The sequence below is a fragment of the Onychostoma macrolepis genome, chromosome 12 (assembly GCF_012432095.1).
Source record: "Onychostoma macrolepis isolate SWU-2019 chromosome 12, ASM1243209v1, whole genome shotgun sequence".
In the NCBI taxonomy this organism is placed as follows: Eukaryota; Metazoa; Chordata; class Actinopteri; order Cypriniformes; family Cyprinidae; genus Onychostoma; species Onychostoma macrolepis.
The window spans coordinates 17,446,524-17,465,851 of record NC_081166.1 but is presented as its reverse complement, the minus strand read 5'-3'; the positions used below and the strand labels follow the sequence as shown (position 1 = coordinate 17,465,851).

General features: G+C 35.9%; 3 protein-coding genes across 5 annotated transcripts; 2 read left to right on the top strand and 1 right to left on the bottom strand.

The window, feature by feature from the left end:
- Positions 1-159: 159 nt before the first annotated feature.
- atpaf2 (ATP synthase mitochondrial F1 complex assembly factor 2) lies at positions 160-2,618 on the bottom strand. The gene is made up of 8 exons (XM_058793443.1): positions 2,210-2,618; positions 2,076-2,120; positions 1,804-1,952; positions 1,381-1,478; positions 1,149-1,229; positions 929-1,041; positions 701-816; positions 160-606 (listed from the first exon to the last, which is right to left on the bottom strand). Exons 1-8 carry the CDS (start codon positions 2,343-2,345, stop codon positions 469-471), a joined length of 876 nt encoding a protein of 291 aa, XP_058649426.1. The 5' UTR covers positions 2,346-2,618; the 3' UTR covers positions 160-468.
- Positions 2,619-9,139: 6,521 nt separating this feature from the next.
- On the top strand, positions 9,140-15,892 carry noxo1b (NADPH oxidase organizer 1b). 3 transcript variants are annotated; one of them, XM_058794020.1, is made up of 8 exons: positions 9,140-9,261; positions 12,739-12,819; positions 12,904-12,976; positions 13,486-13,669; positions 13,867-14,069; positions 14,164-14,286; positions 14,552-14,669; positions 15,059-15,892. In XM_058794020.1, exons 2-8 carry the CDS (start codon positions 12,745-12,747, stop codon positions 15,624-15,626), a joined length of 1,344 nt encoding a protein of 447 aa, XP_058650003.1. In that variant the 5' UTR covers positions 9,140-9,261; positions 12,739-12,744; the 3' UTR covers positions 15,627-15,892. The 3 variants fall into 3 exon arrangements, with proteins under 3 accessions (XP_058650003.1, XP_058650002.1, XP_058650001.1); XM_058794019.1 differs by lacking the exon at positions 9,140-9,261 and adding an exon at positions 12,423-12,653 and having other exon boundaries at positions 14,552-14,642; XM_058794018.1 differs by lacking the exon at positions 9,140-9,261 and adding an exon at positions 12,430-12,653.
- A 459-nt stretch (positions 15,893-16,351) lies between these two features.
- rnf151 (ring finger protein 151) lies at positions 16,352-19,291 on the top strand. The gene is made up of 4 exons (XM_058794549.1): positions 16,352-16,357; positions 17,746-17,891; positions 18,541-18,637; positions 18,735-19,291. Exons 1-4 carry the CDS (start codon positions 16,352-16,354, stop codon positions 19,233-19,235), a joined length of 750 nt encoding a protein of 249 aa, XP_058650532.1. The 3' UTR covers positions 19,236-19,291.
- The last annotated feature ends 37 nt before the right edge of the window (positions 19,292-19,328 follow it).

Sequence of the window (19,328 nt, the reverse complement as noted above, 5' to 3'; positions counted from 1 at the left end):
GTTTGATATATATATTACTAACGGTTATGTATTAGATTGCACTTTCGTACTATGCACTTAAAAACATACATGTTTTTTAATGTGACTTTGACCTTAAGGGAACTGCTTGAAAAAAAATGAGACTGGGTTAATAAAAATAAATGAGATGACTCAGTCAGACATGTGCACGATTACAATTTATCAAAATGTAATTTTGGTTTCAAACATATTAACAGTTTCACAGCATCGACATTAAAATACTGGGATTTTGTATTTACAGTCTTTCCATTTGGCAGCTGTTGAAACTAATAATACTTATGACCTTAGACATCTATATTATTGCTCAAAACACAACTAGACAGCAACATGATTTTACTGGTTAGGTAACTGGTGTCACTGCAGCTTACTGTAAAAGGAAAACAGGACAGAGATAACAAAAAAAAAATCACATTTTTTTTTTCAATCTCAAACAGTGCCCTTTTGGCCTTATCAGTCCTGTAAAATTTTTCTCTTGACAGCTGTGCTTTCAGAAGACAGATGCACAAACATTGCACCAGCAGCTGTTCGTGATTGCAACTCATACATGTCATAATCATGGACCCATTCCACATTTCCCCATTGCTGGATCTAAGACAGAACAGAACATAAAGAACAGTAATTATTAATATGGGCAAAAAGCAGTAAGTATTAAACAGCTAAAACAAACTAAAAGCTACCAAACCTGGTATTCTTCCTCAAGTCTGGACAGAAGAACCGCTTGTTCCACGCTTAGGTGTCTGTCAATCAGCCCAAAGGACAAGACCAGTGATTTCAGCTGAGTGATCACGTACTCAAGTCCTGCAGAAACAAAAAACCTGCACCGTTCAAACAGGCCTATTCTCATAAGATGCAAACTCTTATGTAAAAATGTCAATTTACATAAGATGCAAAAGCACCACAGTATCTTTACCTGTCAGAGACCAAAAATTGTAGGAATTAAGGTGTTGACGAAATGTCTCCTTAGTCTCCTCTGGGATTTGAGGGCCCATTATACTGGTGGATGAGCCAATTACTATATTGTACCTAAAAATCACAAGAGGTTCGTATATGTCATTCATTTTTTATGGCTACATATTGTGGCTGCTACATATTCTAACTAAAAAGTGATAAATGAATCTAGCCAAAAATACCTTTGTTCTATCCAATTCATTACAGGGTCCCATTCATTTCTCTGAAGTTCTACAAGATCTGGAGGTTCTTCTACTCTGTAACTACAACAAGGGTATTTGATTTAATGAAAACACACTATAAACAGATGTATTTAAGAAATGTAATACCATTCACCTTTACTGCTATTACAAGATAATGTTATAGAAATCTTGGTTTAATTCATTAAATGCCATCAAGTGAACCTCAAAATACCAGATTGTGTCAGTCTCCAAAAACTTTAGAGCAGCTGAGATAATTTGTTCCTTCGTCCTTTGCGTTGGGTTATCAAGCGCTGTGTTGCAAAGGGTGGTCTGTATGGACAGAAATAAGTCGTATTAGCATATGTACAATTTGAGTCATTTTTATACATATAAGGCTTTACATAAAATCAGGATGTTAATGTTTATAATATCTTAACGCCTTATAGTCACATTATGCAGATTAGAGCTGGATGATAATATAGTTCACATTTTTTGGCTGTATAAGCAATTAAACAGTTAAGATTTGAGATATGATAGGCACCGCTTGCTGCATATGTTGGATCTATTTCCAACTTTAAAAATGCTGCTGGTCGATAACACAGTTAATATACACACAATGTAAGAACTCTAATTTTATTTAATCATAATGGCCTACAAAGTGCATGGTGTAAAACTTCAGTGTGTCCTTCTGAACGTCCCACTCAGTTGCAACAGCTATGGCAAGAGCTTCATTGGGCACTGTGAACAGCTTTCCACCTGGAGTCTTCAGCTTTCGTTTGTCAAGGTTTATTTCATACAAGCCGCCTGTAGACAACACAAAAACTATTTTCAAGCAGACATAACTTTTTTCTTTTGTTAAATACATGTTTCTTTTTGAAGTTGCAGATGTGTGTTGCTATATGGGCATCAACACTGAATGATGCTCACCTTCACCTTGAGATATCGAGACGTTCTCGTAGAATTTCTTTCTCTCTGCAAAATGTGATTTAAAAAACAAGAGATCAAGCATCGATACATTAGATTTGTCCTTCTATAACGTTACTCTTCTGTAATGATCTTACCTGTTGTGGCACTGGCATATCTTGCCTTTTGTAGGTGTGTTGATAAACTAGGAACATGCTGCCCTTGAGGAAAAGAAAATGGCCAAATGACCTGACCAAGCTGCCTGTGATACCTACAAATACTCCGTAACATCATATACTTAGAACGCTATGTATTCTTATTAATATAAGAGTACTGAAGCATTTAGTCGAGGTTAGAAAGCGGGATCAGGCGTTACAGCTAACTTGACAAATCATCGTTCATGTTTCAGTAAGAATATGAAAACACAAGTATTAAGTATAAACAAGGTTAACTCTATTTTTTTTTAAGAGCAAAAAAATACTCAGACAAGAGATGTCACAGCATGCAGCAACGTGAAAGCAAAGCGTGAAGCTGATGACTGTGACCTACAGATGGATCGCAAAGGACAATTCATAATAAAAGTCCTTAAAGCTTCACCTGTAAACTACTGGAATTTCAAACGTAGGATTTTAAACGTTTGCTTACTTTGATACAAATACACATATATAAAAATATTTTGTCCCTTTCCATATAATCGAATTTAGTGACATTTTATTTCATTCTTTTCATATTTGTTTCTTTTTAATTGATTTGTTATATATATATATATATATATATATGTGTGTGTGTGTGTGTGTGTGTGTGTGTATATATATGTGTGTGTGTGTGTGTGTGTGTGTGTGTGTGTGTGTGTATATATATATATATGTGTGTGTGTGTGTGTGTGTGTGTGTATATATATATATATATATGTGTGTGTGTGTGTGTGTGTATACGATTACCTTAGAATTTAATAGACTGCCTTTTTAAAATATAAATTTATGATGTTAGGTTACTCTTTTTTTATGAATACCTTATTTGAGTAATAGAAAAGAGCTCGAAACACCACACGCTGGTGACCCCTGCTGGTCAAACTCAGGCTGAACGTGCATAAAAACCGATTTCACAAACCCATTCCAAATGCTTGAAAAAAATATATCATAGTTTCTACGAAAATATTAAGCACCACAACTCTAATAAGAAACATTTGTTTGTGTGTCAGATCAGCATATTGATCAGCATAATGATTTCTGAATTACCGTTTGACCATTAAAATAGAGTAATGGCTGCTTTTTATAAAAAAAATAGAAATTATATTATAGAAATTTATAAAAAATAGAAATCAGTTGTTTAAAATGGCAATAATATGTCATAAGCATATATAATAGGCATAATAAAGCATAAGAGACTTTTTTCAAAAACAAAATGTTTTCTCCAACAGTGAACAATAGTGTATACATATATCTGATATCTGAAGTTTTAAAGTGATTTATTGTTCTGCTGAACTAGTCATATTCACATAGGTCTCCTTATGTAAAAACTTGTCATGTTAGACAGATTTTAAAAAGCCAACACACTCCCTTTACAGGAATATCCAACAATAACAACATTCTTCATTGAGGATTACGAAATGCCATTTTCTGAGACGAAAATAGGATGCTGATGAAGATACTAATGGCACTGGTTAAGGCGTTATTCTTATAATACAATACTTCATTTGATAGTAGAAAGAAATCAGGGCATGTTCTCATTTGCAAAAGATACATAAGTATTTAGGAATGTTTTCTTTGTTCGCTATAGTAGGTCTGGATTAAGGTTCAAATCAATAAAGCACTGTATAACATTTCTGGAGCACATCAAAATTAACCCACTTATTTAGACAAGCAGGTTTCTCACTTCGAAGCTGTGCTGTGTATGAGTGAGACGTGAGGTACACAGGGAAATGCATCCATCACAACAGCTATTTTTGTTATTAGAAGTTCCTGTAACATTCTTGTCAAACACTGTTGTCCTTTTCCTTGAACTAGACATCATACTTAATAAATAGCCTGCATTGTGTATTTATGCTTATGGTATTTATTTTTTTATTTTTTTTGGCAGTGCCTGGATTCTGCATTTGCATTCAGAGATACACAGCATGTAGATGCATCACAGAAGCTTTGAATTGTACTGGTTAGTTGGGTTAAAATGGAAATTTGCATACCCTGAATATATAATATGTGGAAAACTTGTTCATTATTTATTTACAAAGTGATATGAGTTCAGGTGACCTCAATGCATTCTGAGGAGAGCAATGCAAACACAGACTGCTGGTATATGACATGAACACTGAAAAACAAAATCTGTAAAAATAGGGCACAATGTGTATTTATATAAAATAATTTTCTGCATTGCTTTTTTATTTTACTTGTATTTTGAATTTTGCACTTTTACAGATTTGCATTGTGGATGATGGTTTTTTTCCCTTAGTCGGAGTAAACAGCCTGGCCAAAAACACTTTCAAATACTTATGATTCTATTTTTCTATTCTATTTAAAGTGTTATTTTTGTTATTTCTGACATTTACATATTATATGTGAGGTTCTGTAGCACTTTATACAATACAGATTCCCATTAATAAACAGGAAAATAACAGTTTTAATGTTGCAAAATTCAACAAATTGTGAAAACAAATTCAATTTCAGCTGTAAAGCAGCTCTACGTTATTCAGCTTAATTTAGTTCAGTGTTATTTTAATTCAGTTTAATAACTGTGTGGCAAAGTTAATCAATTATGAAACTAGTTCATTCCATCTTTAAGAAGCTGCATACAAGGTATTCATGTTATTATTCAGCTCAAGTCAGTTCAACGTTCTTTCAGTTTAGTTCAATAACAATGTCAATATTAGTCAAAGTTAGTTTCATTGTCCAGCTCAGTTCAGTTCAAATTTTGTTTTCATCCTATAATGTCAGCACAGTTAAATCATAATATTATATAATAATATTACTTTCTTTTAAACCCAAACCGAGGAAGTCACAGCTGACAGCTGTGAGGAACCAAAACTTCAGGTGAAAGTATTGGAGAAAAATCTTGGTTCAGTCATGCATTGCCATAGCCTAACACACTGCCAAAATGGCTCGTAAAAAATACAAAAGAAAACGACAACAAAAGATGTTTTCATTTCTGGAATAACTGTCAGTGAATCATGTGTTGGAAATGAACACGTGCACCACAGATCAATGAAGGGTGTTAACCAGACATTAAAAAAATAGACAATAAGAAGAGCATCACTATTACTGTAACAGGGCAAACGAGATGTGTGACGTGTGGATCCAAGTGCAAGCTTTTATTATGAAACATGGTCAAAACACAGGCAGGGTCAAACAACAGCAAACAGGTATGGCACAGGCAAGACAGAGGAGTAATCTTAGGGCAAATGTGGGTCTTTGATCAGCGAGCAATATGCAGAGTGAGTAAAAATCTCAGAGAGAGTGAGCAAAATCCAGGCGAGGAGCAAACACAGTCCGAAACAGCAAGCAAAGGGTTAATCCAAAATGCATGGGCAAGAATCAGGAACTAGGAAACACAACGAGACTAGACTAAGACTAGAACTAGAAACTAAGACAGGAAAAGGCTCTGTAAAGCAGCTATCACTTGGAGAGATGATAAACACAGGACAATACTAGAGACTAGACAGGAAACAAACACGGAATGGCTTGGTATAGCTAACACTAGGAGAGTGCTAGACAATACTCGGCAACTAAATCAGGATCTGAGTGTGTGTTTTATAGTGGGTGTAATAGCGTTCAGGTGAGCGTGTGATTTGTGACAGCTGTGTGATCAGTGCAATGGATGATGGGAAATGCAGTCCAGTGTGATGTGTGGTGTGACAGTCAATATGATGGAGAGGCGACCTCTTGTGGCAGTTGGGCGGAAGGCCACGAACCAGATTCGTGAGAATTACGGGTTGTGCTGAAAAAGTACTAGGTTATATTGTCCTTAAAATAATATATTGGGAACAATACTGAACAACCATTGTCATCAAGATGCAATAATAGTAAATGAACATTATATTTGGTATTATAACATAAATCATATGATAAAAATGTCTGGATGATAAAAAAAGAAGTAACAATTGCAGCTCTTTTTTTTTTTTTTTTGCTATTTTATTTATCAAACTTTGATTTAATTTTATGCATCAATTCTATCTGTTTTGAAATTTACAACTTATCACTCAACTGTGTAAATGAAAGTCAAGTACAAGGAGAGTTGTTGTTACAACCTACCCCACTACTAAAAATTATAAACTAATAATAATAATAATTATTATTATTATTATAATTATATAACATCTCTAAAAAATGAATTGTTATATATATGGCATTTAGTTGTAAGTTTTGTGTTAAACAAGAGATATCGAGAAATCAATACTGTCAGTATCAAATCATATCAAATCAAATCATGAAATCAATACTGTCAGTGAATGGAACATTCCTGTTAATTCAGTGAATGCAAAAAGAATCTAACAGGTAGGTAATAAAACAAATGCAATGTCCAATCACTGATCTAATATATAGCCTAACTAATATAAGAATTTGTCTCAGCCACAGTAAACTGTATAGTTGTTGTAAGACATGCAGAGTTCAAGGGTCACTTTGCATAACATCTTACCTCAGATCTCAGAAGCCCTCAAATGCCTCCTGTCTCGTTCACGAGAATTTATGAATCAAAATAACTCATAAACATAGTCTGAATTGTGATGTCTGGTTATTTACTGCTGAGAATGAACCAGGAAGAAGCTTTCCACAATTGTTTCTCTTATATGAGGTATTATGTGCAAACTTTCATTCTCCTGGGCAAGCATTGCAATTCCATCCATCCATCCTTATTCAGTCTATCAGAGTTATTATTTACAGGAAATGTCTGTGTCAGCTACAGACATTCGTGTTCTAACATTTCACTAACAACATTGCCTCTTGGGCGTGTCTTTAAAGAAAACTTGGATGAGTTTGGACAATGGCCTTTTGTGCATCCAGATTATTGCAACATTGTTTTATTTAATATAAAATATTTCATTATCCAACTTCCTTGTTAAGAAATGCTCAAACACTGTAATGCTTGGTGCCAAGACCACATTTCATTCTATTAACAAAATTTCTGCGTTCTCTTTTTGAATCCATTTATTAAAAACCTAAAAACAAAGAAACAAATAAAAGATGCTATAATTGGAATTGCCATCTTGAGTCTACTTGGTCATTAGTTTATGTTCTCTGGAGGATGTTAAGTCAAAATAAATGTTTACTTGTCAGCATGATTTATTATTCAGGATGTTCTCTTTTGTCCATTATGTAAATGTAAGGGACAGAACTGGAAAGTTTGCTTCTCTGTGTTATTTAAGCAGCATTTCGTTGTGTACTTACAGTAATTGTGACCAATGCAGTGAAAGCAGGCCACCTCAGACCCAAACGCATGTTCGAGGCTCATTCTCAATAATTAACTTATTACAAAATTACAGTATAACATGGTTATTCAGAGACTAATTCTTGAAGACACGTCACAATTCAAAAGAAGATTTTATTGTCTAGCTGTAAAATGTCTGGGTGATTGCTTGAATATGTATTCGTCCATGTGCACACCATGTGCTGTATTGCATATTTACAAACAGACCTCTGTCTCATGTTTACCATTTGAGTGGATTTTTGAAAAACAGGCCATAAACACGGAGTCATTTCTTGGACATGACAAAAGTCCTTCCTGTAACAAGAAATATAATTTACTCTTTTTCCTTGTTTGAGTGCCATAAAGTTTACTTCAGTTACTCACCACTCCGAGAAGCACTTATTTTTATCTCTTATGACATCAGTCATAAATACATCTATATAATAATACACTTTTGTGGAAACAATTTATTTGTTTGCGCGTGCTTTGAGAGTCTTGCATGTAACATGGGATTATTGCTGCAGTCATTACTCACAACAGTTGTTTTACTGTTCTGATATTAATTCATTCAAAGAGTAATGGACTTTCTTAAATGACACATGTGATGTTTAATTTATCAAGGTCATGCCAAGAGCCAAAATAAAAACAATGGCGATAATCTTAACTCCTATTCCCAGAATAGTTTACTCCTGTTACTGCCAAGTATTGTCAAAATTTTGTCAAAACTAATCATCTACTTTTGTGCACTACAGTAGCCTATGGTGCACAGGTGTGTCATGCATAACTGCTACTTAGTATAGCTAAAATGCTGTATTAAGGAACCAGGACGTATCTATTTTATAAACATCATTGTAGAGGTATTTTACTTCATACAGAGTTAAGGCCCAGTCACACCAAGAACAACAACTATAACGATAAACTATTCTCATATAGGCTTAATTAGAATGATTTTTAAAACCTTACCATTATAGTTATAGTTATCGTTCATTAGTGAGCAGCCCTTCACAGTTCATGTACCCTATGCCATCCAAGATGTGGATGAGTTGTTGAACACTTTTTTTGTTTGTTTGTTTTTTGAGCCAGGTCTCATGAAAATGCGTATAAATAGTATGCAAAATAAAAACGAAAACTCGTGGTATTGATATGCAAAATGGACTTTGGCGTACTACATATGATAGGAACGTGTTTGGCGTGCATATAAAACGCAGTTTTCGCGTGCATAGGGCTGGGCGATATGAGCAAAAATTCATATCTCGGTATTTTTTGGCTGATGTGCGGTATACGGTATATATCTCGGTATTTTGTATTTGGATTAAACAAATAAAGTGAATAAGCATGAAGGCATATATTATGTGCAAAAAGGGTTCAAATCACATTACATTCTAACATTGTAACATTGCAATCTAAAAACAAAAATAATGCTTTTAAAGCAGAAGTTAAATTTATTAAACTAAAATTGAAACTAATAAAAAAGCACAGACTAATTGAGTAAAAAGGCTATTTTGATTACCCCATAACACTTTACAGTTAGTGCTTTATACACTTATTTGTCGGTTTAAAATTCTACATATGCCACATTTATTTTCCAACTACAAATATTTCAGCAAAATGTATATTTTAGTCAGAGTTATTGCGCTCCTATTTCATTGCGCTCCGTCTGTTTGGCGCGCATGCGCGTGGCGGCGCTTGTTCTAAATGGTATGTGAAGTTTAGTGGAGAATCGCAAAGCAAAAGCCCACGCACTTCTGACATCAAAATGGAAATATTTCCATGGCTTTCTAACATTTACAAATGGAGAACATACCTGTGAAATGTAAGTTATGCGTTAAGGACAACAGCACGTCTCTGTCAGCGGCACACGCAGCCTTTCTGTCAGAGCCGCTTTAAATTGAAACTATAAACTATATGCTACTATATCTTACGAAGCCTGACACATGTAGAACAAATTGTATTATGCACTTTCTCCGCAGCAATTCAGTCTGTGTCCTCCCTAGATATTTTTTCAGATGCGCTCGTATCAAACTATTTATATCGATATTAACGGTATTGCTTCATACCGTATCGCTTATAAAGAATATATCGATATATCGTGGAAACTCGATATACCGCCCAGCCCTACGCGTGCATATGATACGAAATTTGTTGGCGTGCATATGATACACAGTTTTCGCGTACATATGATAAGCATCTACCCCACAACCCTTATCCTATCCATCGCGTAAGCATACACGCCAAAGTCCATTTTTGCGTATCAATACCACTAGTTTTCGTTTTTATTTGATGTACTATTTATACGCACTTTCATGAGATCGGGTACTTTTTTAGCTGCGACGACTACAGGGGATGGAAGTGTATGTATGACTCGTATTTTGGCCACAAGTGATAATTCAAATTGTCAAATTCAAACAAGTTAAATTGCCTTGATGGATTTGTGTCTTATTAAACACACAGCTTTTCACTTCACAAGTCTTTAATTGGTGGACTGGAGTCGTGTAGATTAGTTGTAGATTATTGTAATGTTTTTATTAGCTTTTTGAACTCTTATTCTGATGGCACCCATTCACTGCAGAGGATCCATTGGTGAGCAAGTAACATAATGCTAAATTTCTCCAAATCTGTTCAGATGAAGAAACAAACTCATCTATCTCGGATGACCTGAGGGTCAGTACATTTTCAGTACATAAAATTTTAGTTTTTGGGTGAATTATTTCTCTGTGGAGCTTTTTCTATTTGATGTAATCCATAAAAAAGTTTTGTTGGAATAAATGAATGAATTTACTTGATTGTTTGATGTTTAATAATAATTTTTACTTGAAAAAAATGAGAAATAAAAAGGGTTTTTTTTTCCAGTTTAACTAGTGATCATTATTAATGCCTTAGTTGCACAACTGTTTTTATCCTTTGATGACTAACTGTAGAAGGTGTACGTGTAGCTGTCGATCAGTTTTATTTCCCTGATACATTCACTTAATACATATCTGTTACAGGAAGCAAAAAGAGAAACTAGTTTCAATGAATGCGTTGACACTGACACTAAATACACAGAAATGTTACCCTAACCCCTCCCAAACAGCTATTTTAATAAGAGATCAATTGGCTTCACATCTGTTTTATTAATGAATTAACTGTTTAATTCATCATTGTTGCAATAGGTTGTGTACACATTTTTTTTTCTTGACTACACCATCCACAGAAAGAAAATAGTTAATTCTATTGACATGACCATTATTTGCCATCTTTACATGCATGCTCATTTTCTCTTGAATTTTGTTGTATTATAATGTGTGTGTGTGTGCGTGTGTATAAATATATATATATATATATATATATATATATTTTTTTTTTTTTTTTTTGGTATTTATGGAGGTTTCTAGTAAAGAAAAACAATATTTCAAAAAATATTTTGAGCATTTTTATAAGGGACTTTCTTTGGGGTATTTTCCAAGAGGTCATCCTTTTGTTCATTACTGCAGCTGGCTCTAGATCAAGTCTGTGGGCACATATTTTCTCCTGGACTGTCCTGGTTGAGTGGGTGGTGCGCAAAAAGCACGTGTTTTGGGCCTTCTCCCAGATAGCCAAAACGTGCGACTGGGGTCCTTTCCCAGGTGATCATGTTGGCACGCAGGAGGCATGACAAACCCTCACTGTTGATGACCTTGAGTTGATTCTGCAGAGGAGTTTTGGCTGTTCTTCACAGGCCGCTGTGACGCCAGCAGCTTCAGATCAATGTTCTAGCTGTCTGCCCTCTCATCACCCTCAGTTTGAAGACACACCTGTGAGCCTCACATAGCCTGTCCACCCCCACAAAACCACCAGGTCATCATGGAAAAATTACTAAAGGATGACAGCCATGAATGGACTGCTCACGTTGGTTATTTTGATGAAAAGTCATTATCCCTTACGGGAAAAGTCCTGGTTTAATCTCTTGGAGCTGGCCCTGACACAGAAAAATGTCAAAAAGCCATCCAGTTAGATAGACAGATACTGTAGATAGAGATAGATAGATAGATAGATAGATAGATAGATAGATAGATGGACCCTGCTGACTACAGGTTGCGTTTGCCCTTATTATGGGGCAGCTCTCTAATGGATAGAGAGTCGGACTTGTAACCCAAAGGTTGCGGGTTCGAGTCTCAGGTCCGGCAGGAATTGTCAGTGGGGGGAGTGAATGTCCAGCGTTCTCTCCACCTTCAATACCACGAATGAGGTGAGACCCTTGAGCCAGGCACCAAATCCCCAAATGGCTGCCCACTGGTCCAGGTGTGTGTTCACGGTGTGCGTGTGTGTGTGTGTGTGTGTGTGTGTGTGTGTGTGTGTGTTCACTGCTGTGTGTGTGCACTTGGATGGGTTAAATGCAGAGCACAAATTCCGAGTATGGGTCACCATACTTGGCCACACGTCACGTCCTTTCCTAGACAGATAGATAGATAGATAGATAGATATTCAAAATTGGAGCTTTTCAGACAGATAGGTGACTGTAGTCACTCAGATATACAGGCTAAATATCTATATAAGCCTACTATATTGTATAGGTGATAGTCACTAAATATATAATATTCAGATAAATAATTAATGTCTATATTGCCAGGTACAGTAGTAGCCATTGACTGTTTAGTCATCGAAAGACAGACAGACGGACAGATAGATAGATAGATAGATAGATAGATAGATAGATAGATAGATAGATAGATAGATAGATGGATGGATGGATAGATAGATAGATAGATAGATACAGGCTAAATAGCCTATGCTATATTGTATATGGTGACAGACACTATAGCCTACCTATAGCTATAAATAATTTTTTTATTATTGTTTGCATAATAAACTGTTACTATGGTTTGAAGACAACACTGATGTTTTATCGGTGACATATTGTGTCATAACTTATCTCACCTTGTTTTGACGTTTCATTAATGATAAATATTGTATTGTGAAATAACATCTCCCTCTTTGCGCTCAGTTCGCACGTGGGCGCAGCCGCCTATCCGATTTGTATTCGCTCGAATTTCTGTAAAGGTTCACGTGAGATAAACAGCACGCCCAGATCTGGCTGGCTATAAATGATACTGAAGGAGGATGCTGCTGATGCTGAAAGAGAACCAGGAAGAATAGAGTTCATCTGAAACCGCTTCAACTATGAGTGAGCCGCGCTTTCCTGTCGACGTCCGACTTATCGGAGTAATGAAGAAAGACAAGGACACAGTATGAATATGTTGTATATTCGTAGGAAAACATTAAGTATTGGTAAAATAATTTGTTAATTTGGTTGTTTGCTTGTTTGTTACAGAAGTTCATGACATCAGTGCTATGGTCAGACCAGACTGAGTTAATAGTGTACAGATCCTTCCGTGACTTCAAAACGCTACATGTAGGTTTAACAGTCATTTATATTGCACAAATGGTTACTATAAGTGTAAAAGTCACCAGCTAACTTGATTTTCTTTTTTAACAGAGGCAACTGAAAAAGAAGTTTCCTGTGGAGAACCATTTTCGTAAAGAAGATAGAGTGCTTCCCAGATTTGGAGGTATGATGGCAGTTTTTATGTGATTAATGTAAATAATTTTGTTACATTTAAATATACGAATTTAACTCAAGCCAAAAATAGCCTGTTATTTTAAATATATTGTTTTAAGCCTATAATAGCTTGCATAAAGTAACAGTAATGCATTTACATACTTTGTGGTGATGCTCACGCATTGTATAAATAATTAATGTCTATATTGCCAGGTACAGTAGTAGCCATTGACTGTTTAGTCATCGAAAGACAGACAGACGGACAGATAGATAGATAGATAGATAGATAGATAGATAGATAGATAGATAGATGGATGGATGGATGGATAGATAGATAGATAGATAGATAGATAGATAGATAGATAGATTGTAATACATTTTTATATTGGAAGAAAACATACAGCTGAACTTTAGTTGCAACACTGGCCATCAACCCTCTGGTGGGACCTTTTAATGGTGTTTTATCCAAACTGTAGGCTATTTGTTTTGTTGTTCAAATATCATTTCTGTTGTTTGCAGCCCAGTTCATGGTGTCTTCATTTCAGCTGAAAGGTCTGGATAAGTCAGTGTCTCGTCTAAGGTATCTGGGGAAATACTGTTCCAACCTGTTGCAGTGTGACACAACTGTGTCACATTCCACAGAAGTTATTCAATTCTTCTTGCCAACTGAACAAGAGCTTCGGCCAGAATATACCCAGAACAGGTATGTCCATTATTTCCCTGCAGCAGATAAGCAGACAGCTTCAGCTTGCCAAACACATGTATAGTATGTACAGTAGTTCAGTTCATATTTATGACTTGATCTGTTTATGGTTATGCCAGAGTTTAATGCTAATATAAACCAGTTGGAAAGTGTTTGTGCAGTAAATGTCTGTTAAAGCTGCTCTCCTCTCCCTGCAGTGTGATGATTCTGCAATCAGACAACATCAACAGGGGAGGACCTGACTTGGCGAATAAAAACTTGAGCAATGGCAACGTGACCCAGCCTTTTGTATCCAAGACATATCGATGTGTGGCTCCATATGAGACCAAAGACACAAAGAACAGGCCATTTAAAGTAGCTGTGGATGAGAGACTGGATGTGCTGATCAAAGACAAAGCTGGTATGTATCTTCTACTATGAACAAGTGAAACGAAAGTGAATAGTAAAGTTCTTTAGTCATTTCATATTTTTGTGTGGGCGTTGGTTCTGAATAGGTTGGTGGCTTGTTGAGAATGAGGAGAAACGTCTAGCTTGGTTTCCTGCTCCCTACTTGTTATGTGATGAGGAAGAGGAAGAGGATGAGGATGAGGATGAGTTTGATTCAGCAACCTTTGAAAGTAAGACACGTTTGTTACATAAACTTTCTCTTGCAATGAATCCAAAGATTGTCAATTTGTATATTTTTATTCCTTATTTACTTGTTCTATTTTTTAATTCATCTTTTTATTATCTGTGTTTTTTGTTCTGTCACTGTCACTGTCATTCTGTTGCACTGTGGAAGCTTCTGTCACGAAAACAAATTCCTCGTATGTGTAAACATACCTGGCAAGCTCATTCTGATTCTGATGACCTTTCTAACCAAACATTTTCTTGCTCCACTAGGTTCTCTGTACTGCGTCACAAGAAGTTACACCTCAAAAAAAGAGGATGAGCTCTCTCTGAGCATCGGCGCAGTTGTGGAGGTGTTACAGAGGTCTGATAATGGCTGGTGGCTTGTTAGGTAATTAAAGTTGTGATATGTGAAAAGGCGGATTCGAACTCGGGTCAATCGCACCAGAAAGCTTGCGCTACACACTTTACTATCTACGCCACTGGACCTGCCATTTGACAGCCGTCTTTTGTATTGTTGTCTAGTGGGTGGAGTTAGTGTAAATAGCCTATAAATTTTATATGTATTTATTTAAAAAATAAATATAAAATAATTACTGTATTTTTTATCAATTATATGCTGCCTTGTCAGCATAAGAGACTTCTCATGAAATGTAGTGCATTTCTACATATATATGAGGGAGAGAGAGGGAAGGAGAAAGTAATGATTACTTCTACATGTACATGGAGTTTTTCCCATACAAAACATACTGTAACCTAAATCTTTTATTCCTTCTACAGATATAACAGAAAGGTAGGCTATGTGCCCTCCATGTACCTGAAGCTCTACAGCAGCCCCAGCTTCGGCCTTCAGACACTTCAGAAGAAACTTCACAGCTCCACTGCCAACCTGTCTGTCAGCAACTCTTTCAAATTGGAGCCTCAGGTTCGCTCACTAAACAGAATGAATAGTTTCCTTAAATCAAACTCTCTGGAAATGATGTCAGAGCCGGTACAGCATGAGGAAGCAGGCAGCTTCAGCGATGATGGAACTGACTTCAGCTTCAGTTCCTCAGACACCACCTCCATGAGCCCAAGCATGTCCAGCTCAGAGGAGGAAGAGGGCCTGAGACAGCAGGATAGAGAGAGAGACAGCAATGATAGTGGTATGTCCAGTGGTCATTCCAGCCCCACCAGCTCAGACACTGATCACCCAATGAAAGGAGTCGGAGCTCCCAGGGTGCCACCCAGACCACAAACTCAAGAGATCCTACGTCGCTGCACGACCTACACCCGAAAAGTTGCTCTGGCGACCTCTACACGCCTAGCCCCTGAAAGAGAAGTCATGGTAGATGAAGGGAGAGCATGAAAGGGGTGCATATGACAATGAGAGACTCTTTCCTTGATACAATGATACAACAATATTAATCTGGGTTCTTTGTAATCTCTTTATAATCTTTGGTGGAGCTATATAAATAGTAACATAACCTGTTAAACGTAGTTACAGTGTACATATTTTAAGTTTTTTTTCTTCGCACAGTTTTATTTTTTCATTAACGTTATATTCAGACTGTTATCTTTCATCCTGGAGCTAATGGTCTTCCATACTGGAAAATGAAAAAGTTTTGTATATGTACCTGCATAAGTTTCAATAAATGTTTTAACTTCATTTTAATGCTCTTGATGTCATGACTTTTTTCATGGAAACTGGTAATTTTATATATACAGACACATATTTACACATAAAGCATAGACACTGGTATATCAACATATTTAGAATGATTTCTGAAGGACCATGTGACACTGAATTATTCCAAACATTTATATGTAGGTATAACATAAGTATCTGTCAAAAAGGTGAACCAAGTTCTTGAATAGGCTAACTGAATACAGAAGCAAGCACTCCAGATAATCCAGATAATGAAACATTGATAACTACAGAGACTGTCAGTGTAGACCACCTTATGCATAAAACAAACTAAATTATTCAACTCAGTGTTACTATATTTTTGGGGTTATTTTAAGAATATAAGTGTAATTGTTATCATCATCAAAGAACTGAGTTTGTTTTTGTGAAAGTTCCCCTGCGTAATTATGTCGGTAAGATGAAAAAGTCAGCTACCGCTAATAAACTTTAAACATTAACATAAGGAGTGGCTGAGATTTATTTATTTGGAAGCTATTATTTCCTTATATGAAAAATAAAATCAGACATTCTCAGAAACAGTATCTCACCCTTTAATTGCTTGTTTGTTGATCATTAGTAGTTATTATAGAGTATCCTGTCCGTATTTGAGTTTAATGTATCCAAAGTCCTCACAAATCCCCCTTATGTCAACATGGCATAGGATAATACAGTATTGAATGCGACAAGACAAATTACTTTACAGCCTATCAACATTCACTCACTACATTGATTATTTTGGTTGTACGTTTCATCTAGATTCCTTTTTCTGAATTCTGTAATCCACATTAAAATTCCAGTACAATCACATATATGCTAAATCTGTAAACAAGTGAGTGCCAAAAACATACAATGAAAAACATTAAGACAATTGTGTACTATGTATTTTATCCATAAAAACCACAGCTTGCCCACTGACAGATTTTACACCATTATGAATGGTGACCTAGCAAACTGGTGTTTTCTTTATTGTAAAAAAAAAAAAAAAAAATCTTTTTAGCTTTTGCTTAAGTTTTTCAAATAACATAGTTATTTAGTTTAACTGTTAAAGTGTGGGACAGACATACATTCAGTTTAAGTGCATGACACTGTTTATTAACACATTTTTTTCAGATATAATGATTTATGATATATTCTATTGTGCAGAGAATGCTGCTGCGTGTTCATTGGCCATTCAGACCTGTGTGTTTAGAGAATAGGGCTTGTAGCCTCTAGAGCAGGCAGTCATTGAAGTTCACTGGTTTCCATAGCAATGCCTTTGTCTAATAAGTAAAACCTAGATGGTACCAAAATAGGGTCCCAGTGGTTAGTGTAAAAAAAAGTTGTCAGGTGCTAACCACATTCGTGACTTGTGCTAGAATGGAAAAGAAGAGAAAATGGGACATCTGTAATGTATTTCTGAATGATCCAGGGTCAAGTGATCTCCTTTGGGATGTTTTGCTGCGTGTTGTTTTGACAGATGCCTGTCTTTTTGCCTCTACAAATTATTCAACATATACAGCATCTGTATGAGCTGTGCCCTGGTATCATAAGTCAAAATGGTGAGTTTTTCTTTTTTAATTACATTATATAAAAATAGATATTTGTGAAAAAAACATACAGTATATTTTTATATTTTACAAGCTTAAACTTACAGTATGTTACATAAAAAGTCTGATGAGTTATTTATAATTAAAAATGGTTTTAAATAGTTTGATTTAATTTTAGTAAATTTAGTTATATCAGTTATAATACTAGTATCTATATGACGTTAAAATACAAATGAAATTATTTTATATTACTTTTTTTTTTTGTTTTGTTTTAGACTGGAGGTTATGAAGTGGAGCAGTTTGTGGATACCCCAGATGACGATTTGATTTGTGTCATCTGTAGAGCAGTTTTACGCTGTCCTGTACGACTTAAATGCAACCATGTCTTCTGCAAGGAATGCATTTTACAGTGGATGAAAAGGTACCAACTTAATATTTGATCAAATAAACCAGATTAAGGGGGAAATAAGGGGGCAAAAATTAGGTAGAAAAGTAACATTTCCTGTCTAAGTTATAATTTGTGATTTAGTTGGCATAACTTAATTGGCATAATTGGTATCATCTGAATTAGCAGGTTCTCTTGTATCTTATATCTTGTATCATAATTTGATGTATATCATACATCCTGATGGGAAACCTTTCATCTGCATGTTTTTGAAAGAAGCCTCTTATGCTCCCCAAGACTGCATTAATTTGATCAAATATACAGTAAAACCATTAATATTGTTAAATATTATTACAAATTACAAAAGGTTTCTTTTTGAATATATATATTTTTTTAAATCATTGATTGTGATTTTGAATACTCCAGTATTCAGTGTCACATGAGCTGATTTGGTATTCAAGAAATATTCTGAAAACACTTGTTGTACATATTTTTGAAGAAACCAATTTTTTTTTCTTGGGATTCTTTGATAAACAGACTGCATTCATTTGAAATATATATATATTTTTTTTATTGCAGTTTAAATGTTTTTACTGGCATTTTTGATCAATTTACTTAATCTTACTTCTGTGTTGAAGTAACTCATTGGATGTTTGAGCAAATGTTAAAGTCAGTGTTGTTTCAGACAGGTGAAATGCCCATGTTGTAGGCAGCCTATCGACCAGAACCAAATGCTGGTTTTGTTTAAGCTGAGTAAATCCATTGGCCGTTTATCAATCAAGGTAGGCAACTTTTTTAAACTCAAGTCTAAAATACAGTATAGTTAAATTTCTAGCACTTAAACTGTGAATTTGAAACAACTCCATATTGTGTTCTTAGTGTCGAAATGCACATCAGGGCTGCAGGGCCACTTTCCTGCTTTCTAACGAGTACCTCCACATCTCCAGCTGTCCGTATGAGTGGCAGCTCTGTCCCCATGAGGGCTGTGGGCAGCAGGTGCTAAGGAAGGACGCGCAGGCACACGATCAGAGCTGCAGCCACTGGCGACAGCTGTGTCCCATGGGCTGTGGGACGCTGCTCGTCCGAGAGAATCAGGCCCAACATAACTGCTACCGAGAACTGCAGCAGCGCTATGTAGCCGAGCGGCGGAAGCAAAGGGCCATCGCAGCCAACCTGCGCAGGAAGATGCAGCGCATGCAGAGCCGGATGGCACAAATAAGGAGGCAGATAAACCTGATGTGTGAGAGCCTGGAGGTTGGAGATCTGGAAATTGAAGCAGGGGATGGAACCAGTGCTTGGACTGATGCTAATGCTGCCAGTCCGAGCGGCAGCAGACACCGTCAAATCAACAGCAGCAGTTCAAGAGTCAGATTCATATAGCGTAAATACCCTTCAGGATTCAAAGAGAGCATTCGATTTTTTTATGTGTGCGCGTTTTATTAAATGTGTCTTTCCACTTTTATAGTCATCTTA

Coding starts and splice junctions, on each gene's coding strand:
- noxo1b (XM_058794018.1), top strand. CDS start 12,588: ATGAGTGAGCCGCGCTTTCCTGTCGACGTCCGACTTATCGGAGTAATG. Junction 14,070..14,163: donor GCTGATCAAAGACAAAGCTG/GTATGTATCTTC, acceptor GGTTCTGAATAG/GTTGGTGGCTTGTTGAGAAT. Junction 14,670..15,058: donor AATGGCTGGTGGCTTGTTAG/GTAATTAAAGTT, acceptor TTCCTTCTACAG/ATATAACAGAAAGGTAGGCT.
- rnf151 (XM_058794549.1), top strand. Junction 17,892..18,540: donor ATTTTACAGTGGATGAAAAG/GTACCAACTTAA, acceptor GTGTTGTTTCAG/ACAGGTGAAATGCCCATGTT. Junction 18,638..18,734: donor TTGGCCGTTTATCAATCAAG/GTAGGCAACTTT, acceptor TTGTGTTCTTAG/TGTCGAAATGCACATCAGGG.
- atpaf2 (XM_058793443.1), bottom strand. CDS start 2,345: ATGATGTTACGGAGTATTTGTAGGTATCACAGGCAGCTTGGTCAGGTC. Junction 1,953..2,075: donor CTCGATATCTCAAGGTGAAG/GTGAGCATCATT, acceptor TGTTGTCTACAG/GCGGCTTGTATGAAATAAAC. Junction 1,042..1,148: donor ATGAATTGGATAGAACAAAG/GTATTTTTGGCT, acceptor TGTGATTTTTAG/GTACAATATAGTAATTGGCT.